Source organism: Ambystoma mexicanum, chromosome 2p, assembly GCF_040938575.1.
Source record: "Ambystoma mexicanum isolate Mex_15411 chromosome 2p, UKY_AmexF1_1, whole genome shotgun sequence".
Classification (NCBI taxonomy): Eukaryota; Metazoa; Chordata; class Amphibia; order Caudata; family Ambystomatidae; genus Ambystoma; species Ambystoma mexicanum.
In genome coordinates, this window is record NC_090923.1 from 189,934,053 (window position 1) to 189,948,591 (window position 14,539).

Sequence of the window (14,539 nt, forward strand, 5' to 3'; positions counted from 1 at the left end):
TTTTAACAGTTGCACTTGTTGTGCCGACCATTAGCGTAATGTTTTCCATATTGCTATTATCTTCTGCATCACTTTCCGCTGCAAAGTTCACCTGAACTCCTCTGCCCCAACGCCGTGTCTTCGCAAAATGGCCAGTACGTCTGCACATGTCTCTTTCCCTGCTCAATGCTGGGCACAACTTGCCACAATGGTAACACTCCCTGGTGTCACGCAGGATGCCTCTTTCTCCTCTTCTTGCAAGTTTTCCTCCTGCTCTTGACGGTTTCCTTATGGTCCTGTCATTGACATAGGAACAAGATGGATTTTCACTACTTTGCTTATGCAAAGCTTTAGCACCGTTGGCAGGCACTTCCATACTGTTTGCAATGTGCACCGCCTGATCCAACATAAGGTGCCTACAACTTAACCTTTCTTGAATTCTTTTGTTTTTGCAATGTACCACAATTTGATCTCTCAATTGCTGGTCAAGCAAATGTTAAAACTCACAATCCTCTGCCAATTTCCCTAGAGCATCAACATACTCCTCCACTGACTCCTCTGCACCCTGCTGGCGAGTGTAGAAGTGGTGCCTTTCTAAAATAATATTGGACTGCAACCCATAATGCCTCTTCATTCGCATTACTGCCTCCATATATTCATCTAAATCTTCTCCCTCTACTTGTACCATGAGGAAATCGTGAAAGACGGTCTGTCCTTCCAGACCCAGGGCATTTAACAACAACGCAGCCTTCTTTTCCGGTTTATATGTTCTCCATCCCTGGCCACTAAATAAGTTTCAAATGCTATGATCCACACATCCCATTTCACTGGTGGCTTCCCTGGGGTTGCTAAAAACGGTGGCGGTGGCTAGCCATGTTCAATGCTTGCCATTATGCCTGACGCAACTTGTAAAATCAACCTGAAAGTCTTATTAACGGTCTTTTGGTGCCCTTGTGTAGCCAATGCTTTCTTAGCATGTGCCTCCTACTTTCCTCTGTAATTTGACGTTACCACATCCGACACCTTCACTCACTACGTTAGCTCCTGTGTGGTCACCAATCAATGCTGGCCCCTCGGTCCACTCCTTCAACAGATGTGTAATCAGCCAACGCCACCTCCAGAAACCCTCACTGCCCCCTCCATCTTACTTTATACACCTGCAGAGGAGCAGAGTGAACAGGGCCCCGATGTGTCGCAATCACAATCACCTCACGCTGACCACCCTTCTCTTCAGCCTTGCGGGCCCCACGCTACATGGTCCCTCGTCGCCACTTGTAGCGATATAAGCACTACAAAAAGTATGTCTGGTAGTTCATTTATTAAGGGCACGCATACAGGATCAGTGCCAGCCACCACCGATCAGCTGAACCACAACTGTCAAACTCTCCACACCCAACATTGCATTCTCGTGTTCCATGGCGCGAAGGGCACCTCGTGCCATGGAACAGAAGATCATAGCACTGTTGCCTTAGCAATTCAATTACAATCCAATATACCAATATATTGGTACCCGGCGAGGGGGGTGTGACGGCCTCCCAGCCAATGGGGAGGCTCAGAACGCGGACGTTACCACACAGTAATCCCACCGCCCTGAGCCTCCACAAGGATGGCGGCTGCCATCTCCCCTCACCGGGGAATCGGGTAAGTCTTTCTGCCTCCCCCTAACCCCATCCACAGAATTGCCTCCCCGTCCTACCACCCCCACTTATCTTTTCTGTCCATTTCGAGAGAGGAAGCGCCAGAAACACTTCTGTCCCTAGTGTGTCCGCTCCCGATCTGCAACAAGCCTTCGTGGAAAGGAAGAAGGGACTACATGTAGTCCCTTCTTCCTTTTCATGGCGGCCATTTCTTTTTTAAAACTTTTTTCACTTATTTTCAATGGCCGCTATGTAAAGGAAAAACAGGTTTCATTTTCCCTTCCCCGGGGGTGTTTTTTTAAAAATATTTTTGTTTCTGTTCCGAACCGCCAAATTATTTCGGAATAGAACAAAAAATGCCTTTAACACCCCGGTCTAACGGGCTGGGGGTACTAATGGCAATAAGCCCCTCAACAGCGGGACATTACCGCATAAGGTAATGCCCCCGTGGCCTTCGTTAAGGCCCTCGCTATGGTCACGCCTGTAACTATGGGCCCAGGGGATATTACCTTATGGTAATGGCTTGCAGGCTAGGGGCTTATTGTTTAATTACCACTCTGAAATGTTCTCTCCTCAGCACTATAGCCCTTGTACACGGGCTTGCACACTAGTTCCTTCAATAACTTCCTACTACGCTGGTGGGGCTTCCTCCTATAGTAGTCCCTTCAGCTCTCCGCCTGTAGTAACGTTGGGAGGTGCCACAGCTACTTTTTGTTGTCCATGGAGACTGTACACTGAAGGCTGGTGCTGGCAGAGGCACGGCCATTGTAACGTGGTGCCGGCCAGCCTTTCATTCTTTGTGAATTTTAAAATCCTTTAAACGTGAACTTTAGTCGTTTCTTTCTCATAATGTATGCATTGGAACAGTGCTTTAAAATTATTATGCTGTAGGCCAGTAAACGGTTAGGTCTTCTTTTTTTTTCCAGAGCTTAACTTTCAGTAAAGACCAGTCGGAGCAAGAGATTGAAGGAATTCACAGTGATTACCGTAAGTGATGGGAACACTGGCGACTTGCCTGCTTTCTGCAACACACCATTTGTTATCCAGAATAGCGAAATTAATGTATGTGCTCTGTTGGCAGCACTCCCTGTTTTTTTAAACGGTGCATTCCTTGTGTGTGTGTAATCCGCATTGGTAAAACGTTATAGGGTTGAAATGGGAACGTGAGGCCATTTTACAGAAAAGGATATCGTTGATTTAGCACTTATCCCTCAGTATAACTGTTGACCGCTCATTCGTTACCTGCAACTGATAAACATATGTTCATTCTGGGTCCTTGGTTCACAAAATTAACTAAATAGCAACTGTTCAACTGACCCTATGCCGTCAGGTCAATATTAGTACACAGCACTCTGGAGTAAAGTTGTTTGTGTTTTGCACGTTACACATCACTAATAAAAAGTAAACAATAGCAAACTCAACAGTTGTCTTTTGTGTAGGCATGGAGAAAGGAATTGTCCAGGCCTTTCGGCAATAGCATCCCTGTCAACCTTTTCAAATAAAAAGGCAGGTAAAAAAAAGATGACTTTACTATTGCGTGTATTATCTCGACGGGCAAGGGGATTGGTAGGTGAGGGGCCTGTACAGTGGGTGTCTCCTGCCAAAAGCTGGTAAGTTCACAGGTATGCAATGGTATTACATGGCCATGAGATGCCAATAGCTGGAAGATGGTGTTGCTACCTGGGCATATTATGCAGTATCCGACAAATGCCTACTGTGCTTAGTTGGGGAAACTACCCATCCTTTTTGGAAGTGTTAACCACAAGGGTCCGGCCGCTAACTGGTGTGCTTCCTAGAGGGTGCCGGCACAGGCGTGGCATTCCTATATCCCCTTTGTGGATGTCACTACCAGGAGCAAGGTCAGAAGACTTTGGAACCCACCTTAAGAGACGAGCCATCCTACTGGGCATTCTGCAAAGCCTTAAAAACCTGGCTGTTCAACTAGGCCAGGTCTGGAACAATCTCCATCTCAGATAGCAGCTGAATGTATATTATCTATACCTACTCTACCTGCACAAATTGTATGTAACTGACCAGTGTGACAGCGCTGCGATGCCCGTGGGCTGTTGTGCGCTTTATAAATGAAAATAATAAAATAAATAAGACTGCAAGTTCCAATATGCCACATGAAGGTTAGACTCAAGTATGACTCAAAGTATGAAGCAGCAGTGAATTATAACTGTTCAGTATCCAGCAAGTGGAAGTAAAACCTAGACTTTCAAGTTGCGTTATGGAGCAAAGAAAACTGCAAACTAGGTAGGAATGCGGGCCACACGTATAAGGGCAACATAGACAGCTGCAGGACACAGCAGAGTTGCTACATACGGCACGGGCAGTTTCACGATAGCATGAACGACCCTGACGATACTTACAGCCCCTCGGCATTTTATCATGATCATGGATTTAAACTGACAGTAGTACTAATCCCAGCACACCCTGGGCATTCCGCATTCGCAGATTAAAGTCACAACATTCCGCACGTGTGCTGTTACTCTGGTGAGTTCTGCATATTGTGTAATATACCTGCTCCTGACCCTCCACTATCCATTTCTGATCTGCTCTTTGACTCATCATCGGATTCAGTGATTGTTATTGCACACGTTTCAGGCCCTGTGCTCTCCTTATCGAACTGCTCTTTGTCTCATCCTTAGATTTGATGACTGCTTATTGTGTGTACCAAAACCGTGGCTACCCGTTCCAAACCACTCGTTTGTTCACCATTGATACTGGTAACTGTTATGGGTTTTTCCGACCATTGTACTGGACCTTCTCCCAGCTCCCATCTAACTGTTTAGTTTGACTAATTACCTCCTTAGTGATCATTCTACCTCGCCTCCATGTAGCTTCCATCTTTGTCTTGACCCTTTTCCCCTTTCCCTTCATTCTTCCTGCCTATTTCGGCCTGTGTTCTCCACCTGGACCGGGCGTCACCTGCTCCCTGGGATTCGTTCCTTAGAAGCACTTCTATACTTCTGTCCACCGATTAGTTGAATCCCCATTCTGCCCTTGGAGACAATTCAAGGAGGGTGTCCACATGCCATTCAGGGAGGTTATTCCTGCTCTTTGGAGTTTCAATTATGAACAACCTTCATTTCTGATGTTATGATATGATATGGCATTTATAACGCGCCTATACACAAGTGTTTCAAGGCGACGAGGCAAGAGAGGGGGAAAAAGGGGAAGACAGACAAACGATCCTACTAGGCCAGGTGTCATTCAGACCGCGCAAGGGAGGGGAAGGAGCAGAAGTGCGGGGGGAGGGGGGAATGGAAGAGGAAAGTGCAGTACATGGGATAGAGAACAAAAAAATAACAATAAGTAAACAATAATGAAGTGCTGTCAGCAGGTGGCAAGTGAAAGAGGTAAGTGCAAACGTCAGTGTCAAGTGCAGGTAGTGGGACCGTAGGGATACAGAAAACAGTCACCAAGTGCAGGGATGGGCAGGAACCGACTAGCGGGGGAGGGATCAGGCGCGAGAAACAGAGGTGGCCAGGTAACCAGTGCAGTTCCAGTGATGGCCAGGGAATCAGCAGGGGAGAAGAGGAGAAAAAGCGGACGAGAAGGGAAACGTTTTGAGGTGCTTGCGGAACCGAAGATGATTCTCCTCAATTTTCAGGGAGGCTGTTCCAGAGGGAGGCCCCAGCCGAAGAGAGAGATCTACCACCAGCTCGTCGTTTGGAGAAGCGACTGACCCTGAGGGAATTGGAGGCAGATGAACGAAGAGCTCGAGAAGGAAGGCATTTAGGGAGAGATAGTTAAAGGTATTGAGGCCCCAGGCCCCAGAAAGCCTTGTGGACGATGCAGAGGGTTTTGAACTGTATCCTCGCAGCCACTGGGAGCCAGTGCAGAGATTTCAGTCCCGGAGAGATACGATCACTGGGCTTGAGGCCAAGGACAAGTCTCGCAGTTCTGTTTTGGATAAGTTGCAAAGGGCGGAGAGTAGAAGCGGGCAGATTTAGAAAGAGGCTGTTACAATAGTCCAGCATGGAGAGAACCAGAGCTCTGGAGACAGTGAGCTTCTGGGGGAAGAAGAGGAAGGCAGAATACCTCTGAGGAGGTGTAGCTTGTTTGTTAATCTGCTTAGAATCACATGCTGTGCATAGTCCGACATCCAGTGGTCACTGCGGAGTATTGCATTTTGTTTTTCGTAGTCGAAAAGGGGACGTCAACATAGGCGTGTCTGTAATACTATCCCTATAGTGATGTGTAGTGTACCCAAAATCCCTCACGCGTCAAGGTCCCTCAGATTGTTTTTTTCCACCCAGAAACTGGTTGCCTTAATGCAGAGCTTGTAGGAGACATTGCAAAACCATTATTAGACCCTTGGTTGTTTCTTGTCAGTTATCGCTAAAATCAAACGCCTCCAGCCCTCCTTCGACGGCCTAGCTGTTTCCCCCGCCGAGTCAAGATCTTCGACGGCGGTGGTTTCGACGGAGGCAAACCAATCGGCGCTGCCGAACACGTGCCCCGGCCTTGCCGGCCTTTACGGTAGGGAGAGTGGGGGTTGTTGGACACTTCAGTTTCCTTTCTAGAATTCCTTTCTCTCTCCCCCCCCCCTTTCCTTCGGGGTTGTTATCACTTTTTCCTGTATCCTCAGCTATGGAGAGGACTCCCTTTAGATTTTACCCGAGTTGCATTGGCAAATTCACGTGTAAAGATGAGCATAAGCGGTGTAACCGCTGTTTACCCCTCGACCACAACGAGGACGGCTGTGCTGCCTGTAAACTACTTCGCCCAAAGACTTTAAAGGACCGTAGGGTCAAGAGGTGGGCAGCCTACGCTATGTCAAAGGCTGATTCCTCACCCGCCGAATGTGATGAGGGGGACAATGATAATGCAACCTCCGTATCGGAGGTGATCGACCTCTCTAAGGAGCGTTCCCACTCCGCCGCGTCTGTCCCCGGCCCCGACAGGTTCGGCAAACGCCCTACTTATGGGGATGTACACCCCGGCGACGCCGACGCACATGGAAAGCATAAAACAAAACACACACCCCATGGCCCTCCTTCGACTAAGGTGAAGAAAGCCCTAGCGCCAACGGAGATGCCGGATCGACCGACAGCCTCTGCCGACCGTAAGGGTTGCAAGCCCTCCCCGCAACTGCAGGCACGGCTAGCGACTGGGCCGTCTACAAATAAGGGCGCTATCACCAAAACGCCAGACGCCACGCCTCGTAAGAGAGCGGCCGTTGATGAAAATTTCCCAGCACCACCGAAAACCGTGCAAGATGAGGCCTCGACTGATAGTTTAGTCGTTGAGAGCTTGGCTAGAATAGTCTCCTCTGACGCTGTCACGATCCACTTCCTCAAAAACCCCCCCAGCAGGTCCATGGGTGGGGCAGGAGGGGTCTCGGCTCGGGCCACCAACAAGCTTAGTCATCCTTTGCCTAGGCCCTCTTGGGGCCAGTCCTGGCGCCTTTGGTGCCAGGCTCATATTTAATGAAGACTTGTGCTTGGGAACTACTTTATTTCAGTCCCAGTCAACATGAAGGCATCCACATAGCTTGGCTCCTTGGAACCAAGCTATGCGGTATAGTGTTTTGGGTGTGGTAGCCTAGGGACTATTTTACCTGGACTACTTTCTTGATGCTATTTAAACCACACCCGACTTGGATAGCACGCTTCGCGTTACTTTGCAATCCTGCAACGTGACGCTCATCGTGTTCAGCTGCATCTGCAAACTTCGGAAGAACAGCATCTGAAAAACAAAGGACATCGTTAATAGCAGAAGCTTACCTGTGATTCCACCGCTAGCTGCCCTTCGCTCCTGCAAACAACATCCAAGGAACAGCGAGCCTCCCGGACCGTCGGATCTGCAAAAAGGAGAGAAACAGGACATTAGACATTTTACAATTGTGCCGGCAGCTTACCTCACGAGTCGCCTATCGACCAGCATCGCCTTGGGACTTCTTGCTCCGAGTGAGCACTGCAATCTACGGGAACAAAAGACAACAGGTTAGCAAAGGCAAGGCATCATAGAGCTGTGCATAGCGCCTACTTACCGCATCAAGGCGCTCTCGAAGCACCATCACCTGCTGGCGAGTCCCAATTCAGCCAACGTTCCACAGCGAACTTCCGCGCACCTAAGGAGAGAGAAAAGACATTATTTTAATCCACGAAAGGCATACAGTATAACAGTAATAAGACCTACCTGAAAGACTCTAAAGGGCCTGCATCAGTGAAGTAACTAGATCGCACTCGCCCACAAAGGACAACAGACGGAAGGTACGCCGGAACCTCCACCACCGTCGAAAGAAGGACCTAGCCCACGAGAAGAGAGGGCGAGGGGAGTATATCCTCCATGCTATGGGAGAGATCTCAATGGCTACAGGCAGAAGAGCACCCCTTTCTGCCTCCAGACCGCTCAGGGTTACCCCAGTGGACTTTGGAAAAATTTCAATCTTGCGTGGACAAACTGGATAGGTTCATGTCCACCCCTGAACATGTTACACCTAAAAGGCAGGGGAGATACTTCATGAAGATCCCAGGGCCAAATAACCAAGACTCTTTGACCCACTTCAGGAAGATATTAATACATATGACCTCACTGAAGAGGACACTCACTTTCAAGAGGATGAAGAATTCATTAATAATGAGGATCTACAAGACCCTGCAGAAGGTTTTGAAGAATACCCTGGCATGGGTGGTAAGGGCTTCAAAGAAGACCCGGACATAGAAGGCTCACAGCCTTGGCAGTCTCCAGGGGCGTCAAAAGACCCTGACGTCCTGGATCTGTCCTCTCCTCAAACCACACCAGTCAGAAACTTGTCACCTGTGGATGACCAGCCCACTTTCAATGCTCTGCTACGTAAGGCAGCAGCACATTTTGAAATTGATACAGGGGAAGTTACTCCAGATATAGACTTTGTGGAGAAAATAATTAAGGAGAAACCTCCTACTAGTCAGGCCATTCCCCTTCTTGCCATAGTCAAAAGACGACTCACACCATCTTTATCAACACCGGCATTGGTTAGAGGGGTCAGCCCAAGAATTGAGAAACTCTTCAGTCCCTCACCGTCAGACCCATTATATATTAAAGGTCACGCTATACCTGATTCCTTGGTAGTAACCACCACAAGGAAGAGGGCAAGGGTTCCGCTATCTACTAGCGAAGCACCCCCAGACAAGGAGGGAAAGAAACGTTATGCCTTGGGAAAAAGAATTACTTCCTCAGCAGCTTTCTCCACCAGAATTGCCCATAACAATACCCTGCTGGCAAGCTACGCTGATGCCCAATGGGGAAAGTTACGTGAAGGCCTCGAAGAAGTCCATGAGCCCTTATGAACCCGGTTGTTAGCCACTGTAACAGAGGGTACTCTGGTAAACCAGTGCATCATTAAACACACGCTAGATGATGCAGAGACAGCTGGCTGGTCACCAGTCCAAGGGATACTTCTCAAGCGTCACGTCTGGCTCAGGAACTCGGGTTTTAAGCCAGAATCCCAGGCGACACTCATGCACAAACTAATCGAGAACTCAAACCTGTTTGGTAAGGCGATGGACGACGCACTGGAGATAGCTAAAAAGGAATTTGATACCCTTAAGACCCTGGACCAGATCACAAGACCTCCTAGCAAGCGAGGTTACGGCAACAGACAATTTTTTCGTGGCCAACGTCAAAACCACCAACAACAACAGTACTCCTCAGCAGGCAATTGGTCCTCCACCCAAGAAACCAACCCACAATGTGCTCAGAGAGGACAACGCCGTGGAAAGGGAAGAGCGACCTCTTCCCTTTCCTAGAGGAAACTCTTCCCACTCCTAGAGGCTCCCCGGCTACCAACACCAAATGACCCAAAGGTTCGGGTCCCCTCCCATGCATCTCCGGTCGGGGGCCGGTTAACATAATTTCTACCAGCATGGGAGGGAATAACCACATACCGCTGGGTACTGTCAACCATAGCCTGCGGTTACTGCATCGAATTCAGTCGGTCCCCGACATTCAGACCCCCAAGGGGAAGACGCCTATCACCGGAGCACCTCGCCATCCTTCTTCAAGAAGTTGAACTTCTACGAGAAAAAGGAGCAATAGAGGTCGTGCCTCTATCACAGGTAAAGGAGGGTATTAATTCAGTGTACTTCGTTGTACCCAAAAAGGATTTAACCATGCGCCCTGTACTAGATCTTCCCCCAGCGAACAAATTTGTCAAACCTCAAAAATTTCGCATGGTGACTTTACAGGAAGTAATTGCCCTGCTATCTCTAGGGGATTACATGGCAACACTGGACATGAAAGATGCATACTTTCATATTTCAATGTTGCCAGCGCACAGAAAATAACTCAGGTTTATGATAGAGGACAAACACTACCAGTTCAAAGTGCTACCCTTCGTCATAGTGTCGGCACCGAGGGTATTCACAAAAGTACTGGCAGTGGCAGCAGCCCACCTGCGCAGGTTATCCATTCCAGTATACTCTTACCTCGACTATTGGCTCATAACAGGGGATTCTTACGAGACATGCTTCTCAAATACCCAAAAGACTGTAGACCTTTTGTTCCAACTGGGCTTCTCCATCAACGAGAAGAAGTCCAGCCTAGACCCGGTCAAGTCAAACCATTCCTAGGGGCTCTAATTCGAACAAGGGGCGGCCTCGTCTTCCCCTCCAACGAGAGGGTCCAAAATATGCTGTTTCAGATCCCTCAATATGTAGCCGGTCGAGAGGTGACGGTACGTAAAGCCATGCGGTTGCTAGGAATGATGGTGTCATGTATTTATTAGGTACATCACGCGCGACTGCGCATGCGTCCAATGCAAGAGTGGCTCAACAGCCAGTGGTGTCAGGCCAGCGGACAATGGGACGATCTAGTGGTGGTCTTGCAGGCCCTGGTTCTCTCGCTGCGGTGGTGGTCGAAGGAAAACCTCGTAATAGGGAAATCATTCGCCACCCCCACAGTGTAAGCCACTCTAACCACAGAGGCATCCCTCACAGGATGGGGTGCTCACCTTTCCCATCAGACTGCACACAGAGTGTGGTCTCAGAGTGTGGCGTCCAAACACATAAACTTGCTGAAACTACTGGCGGTCTTCAAAGCACTGAAGGCTTTTCAGACACACCTTCAAGGGAAGACAGTGCTGGTCCTCACAGACAGCACCACAGCCATGTACTACCTGAACAAGCAGGGGGGCAATCACTCTCCAGGACTGTCCAAGCTGTCCCAGAACATATGGAAGTGGGCTCTCAAGCACAACATGTTCCTATTATCCCAACATGTACCAGGGGAACTCAATCTTCTGGCAGAAAACTCAGCAGAGACTTCCCTCTGCTCGTAGAGTAGACATCGTCTCCAACGTTTTCTCAGAATGGGGCTTCCCAGAAATAGATCTGTTTGCGATTCTGGAGAACACCCAATGCCAAGATTACGCCTCCAGGTACCCCCAGAACTGCTCCAAGGGGAACGGTCTCTGGATTTCATGGTCAGAGAAATTTGTTTACGCTTTTCCCCGACTCCCCTTCTCAGCAAGATAGTGCACAAGATGCACCAGAAACCAGTTACCATGATACTGGTGGCCCCCATGTGGGCCCGCCAACCCTGGTTCGCTCACCTGATGGAGATGTCTCTTTCTCCACCAGTGAAGCTACCCTGCCCGTACAACATGCTGTCACAGGACGGGGCAGAACACTGCATCCATGCCCACAGACCCTGAATTTAGCAGCCTGGCTCCTGAGGTCATAGAATCTGGACATTTGCAGTTCCCACAGAGATGCATGGACATCCTTAGAGAGGCAAGGAAACCGAACACTTGTTGCAGCTACTCTAGCAAGTGGAAATGGTTCGTCATCTGGTGTAGGGCGAACAGCGTCAACCCCGTTGACTGCTCTCCCACACAAATTGACTCACTTGTTAGACTCACGATTAGTCTTTAATTCTATTAAAGTTCACCTAGCTGCACTCTCCGCATACACTACGTCTCAACACAAGGTGTCATGGTGGAAAGTTGCAGTTATAAAAGCCTTCATGGAGGGAGTGAAAAGGATCCACCCCCCTACATCTAACCCAGCTCCCGAATGGGACCTAAATGTTGTACTAACCAGGCTAATGGGCTCCCCCTTTCGATCCCATGCACAAAGCAACCCTTAAGAATCTCACTCTTAAAACTGCTTTCTTAATCGCTATCCCCTCCATTAGGAGAGTGAGTGAACTACAAGCGCTCTCCATGCTAGATCCCTTTGTAACAGTTCACAAAGATAAGGTGGGTCTACGCAAGCACCCTAGGTTTGCACTGAAATTCATTTACCATGTCACCCAGTCTATAGAGCTACCAAGGTGCTTTCAAAACCCATCAAACTTGGTAGAAAAAAGCCTACACACACTCGATGTGCGCAGGGCGGTCATGTTTTATATGGAAAGAACTAGACCACTGAGAAAGACTAATCAGTTCTTTGTCTCGGTGGCGGCAGGAAGAGAAGGTGATGTAGTTTCTAAATCCACTATATCTAGATGGATTGTCCAATGCATCACTCTCTGTTACACTCTTGCTAAGAGATAACTACCCTTCAAGCTAAAAGCACATTCTATTCGAGGCGCTGGGGCATCCATAGCATTCATTGCAAATGTACCCTTCGAGTCCATTTGCAAAGCGGCAACCTGCAGTTCTGTACACACCTTTACAAAACACTACTGCCTAGATGTTCATTCTAGATCTGATTCCCAGGTGGGACAACCAGCACTAAGACATCTTTTCTCTACTGTTCCTTCTCGCAACCCACCTGCAACTCCGGATACTGCTCGCTAGTCTATGCACAGCATGTGATTCTAAGCAAATTAAAAAACATCAGAAGACATGCATTACTTACAGTAAAAGCATTTCTGATGATTGTATCTGCTTAGATTCACATGCGCCCACCTTCCCCCCCTCGCCCCCACACGGATGGAAGGAACATGGACGTCTTATTACCTTCTCTCTTTTCTGTACTCACTGACGTACTAAGAAGGCCGATGCGTGAGAGATTTTGGGTACACTACACGTAACTATAGGGATAGTATTACAGACACGCCTATGTCGACGTCCACTTTTCGACTACGAAAAACAAAATGCAATACTCCGCAGTGACCACTGGATGTCGGACTATGCACAGCATGTGAATCTAAGCAGATGCAATGATCAGAAATGCTTTTACGGTAAGTAATGTTGTGTCCCTCCTCCAGTTAACTTCAAGTATTCTATGCTATGGGTTGTGGAGTGGCGAAGAGTTCTTTTAATAATAGTATGGCATGGCTTTTGACCTATTGCCAGTTCCCTTTTAGGTAATCTCCAGGCCATGTGGCTCCTTCCCACTTGTATGGTCATTTAGGGTCTCTACAGGTGTTTGAACTCCTCGTAGGGTATCTGTCTGCACGGATCTGCTTGGGCTATCCTTGCGGGCACAACCTCCTCCTAACACAGACCGTGAGGCTGAATACCAACACAATAAATCCTGCCCAACGCCAAGACACAAAATAGTTTAATCAAGGAGGCATTAGTCCCCCGACAGTTGACAAAGAGACCCAGCATCTCTGGAGCTGGGGACAGCCGTAGGCCTATGAAGGCTGGGAGGAAAACGACGTGCTACTCCCTGCTCCCAGCACACACGTGGAGACTGCTTCCTGGGAGAAGGTAGTTCGCGTGTCCACAGAACAGTGAATTATCTGGCAGTTGCACACCAGGAACCAAACCACGAAGACTAGTGGTACCTCACGCCTGGAACCCACAGGCAAGTTACTTCCTAAAAGGATTGCAACAAACGGGAGCAACTCCTCACTGAGCACTTCCTGAAGATGCTTTAGAAGAATAAACCATCGGAGCATGAGGGTGAGAACATCTTCTGCATGAAACTGACAATCAGTGGAGGAGAGAAATACCTATTACTCTCAAGCATTTTGTGCTGAGCATCTGAGGTTGTGGAGAGGCCGAAGACTAATCAGAGGTCGTGGTCGGACCTGACGAACTGTACTTTGAACCATAGATCATCAAGAGACCTGGGGGGACGAGTTTATGAAGAAACTTGCAGAATGTGATTTGAACAAGAAGGCTCCAACAGACCTACGAAGACCTTAGCAGAATCTACAAAAGGGAACCACAGGCTTTGAGAAGGTCTAAAAGCAGGGTGGATTAAACTGAAGAGAGAGATCTGAGAGTCTCCCACTTTGAGGAAAGTGATGAAGAGCCCTGAAGAGCACAGAACAATGAGCACTTTCTGGAGGGCATTATCCAAGGGAAAACCTCGTATTATTGCACAACCTCCACCCTAAGGCATGCAGAGTTAATAAAAACATTCTAATTAAAACCGTTGGTCATTTACAGCATCCAACACTATCCAATGTCTATTCAAGAGCCCAAACCGTTGAATTGTCAGTGCTTATTTTTAACAGGCATACAGCCAGTTCAATAACCAGATGCAATGACACATCCTGTATAAACCAAGTGCTGGAGGCACAATTGGTTAAGGAATTTTTATTACAGCACAAGCTGTTTACCTCTGCAATTAAGCCATAACCTTTAAGAAGACTGCTTAGAAATAACATTGTCACTGAATGCACAGAGCTACCTCATAAATCCGAGATTGAGAGGAGAGGGTCTGATGGAAGTGTTTTCGGCAGGGAGGGGGCAGGTAGTTGGTGGGATTTGCATGATCATTGACAGACTGCGGGTGACTGGGTTCCATCTGTCTTCAGTTCCAATGCCGTTAGTTTCAACTTACAGGCAACAAATTACAGTGCCTCCTCATAGCCAAAACTAATATGAGGTAATGCTAGGTGGCTGCTAGGGCAGAATCAGGCAAAGGGCTGCCATAACGTCCTTACACGCATCAAATATGCCCCAGTGCTAGTAGACCTGGGTGGTGGAAACATTTCAGTACACCGTGGATTGCATAGGATGGCAACAATCCTTGCATCAGACCTGCATCTTAATTTTCCTGTATATAGTTGTGACTTTTTTGTTA

The 14,539-nt window shown here is 48.2% G+C and overlaps 1 protein-coding gene across 3 annotated transcripts in view; it reads left to right on the forward strand.

Annotated features, from left to right (window-relative positions):
• Positions 1–14,539, forward strand: part of RAD18 (RAD18 E3 ubiquitin protein ligase) — a 1,168,890-nt gene that overhangs the window by 705,313 nt on the left and 449,038 nt on the right. For all 3 annotated transcript variants that reach the window (XM_069643474.1, XM_069643473.1, XM_069643475.1), the window contains one exon: positions 2,543–2,603. In XM_069643474.1, the coding sequence (XP_069499575.1) occupies positions 2,543–2,603 (61 nt within the window). The remainder of the gene's footprint in view (positions 1–2,542; positions 2,604–14,539) is intronic.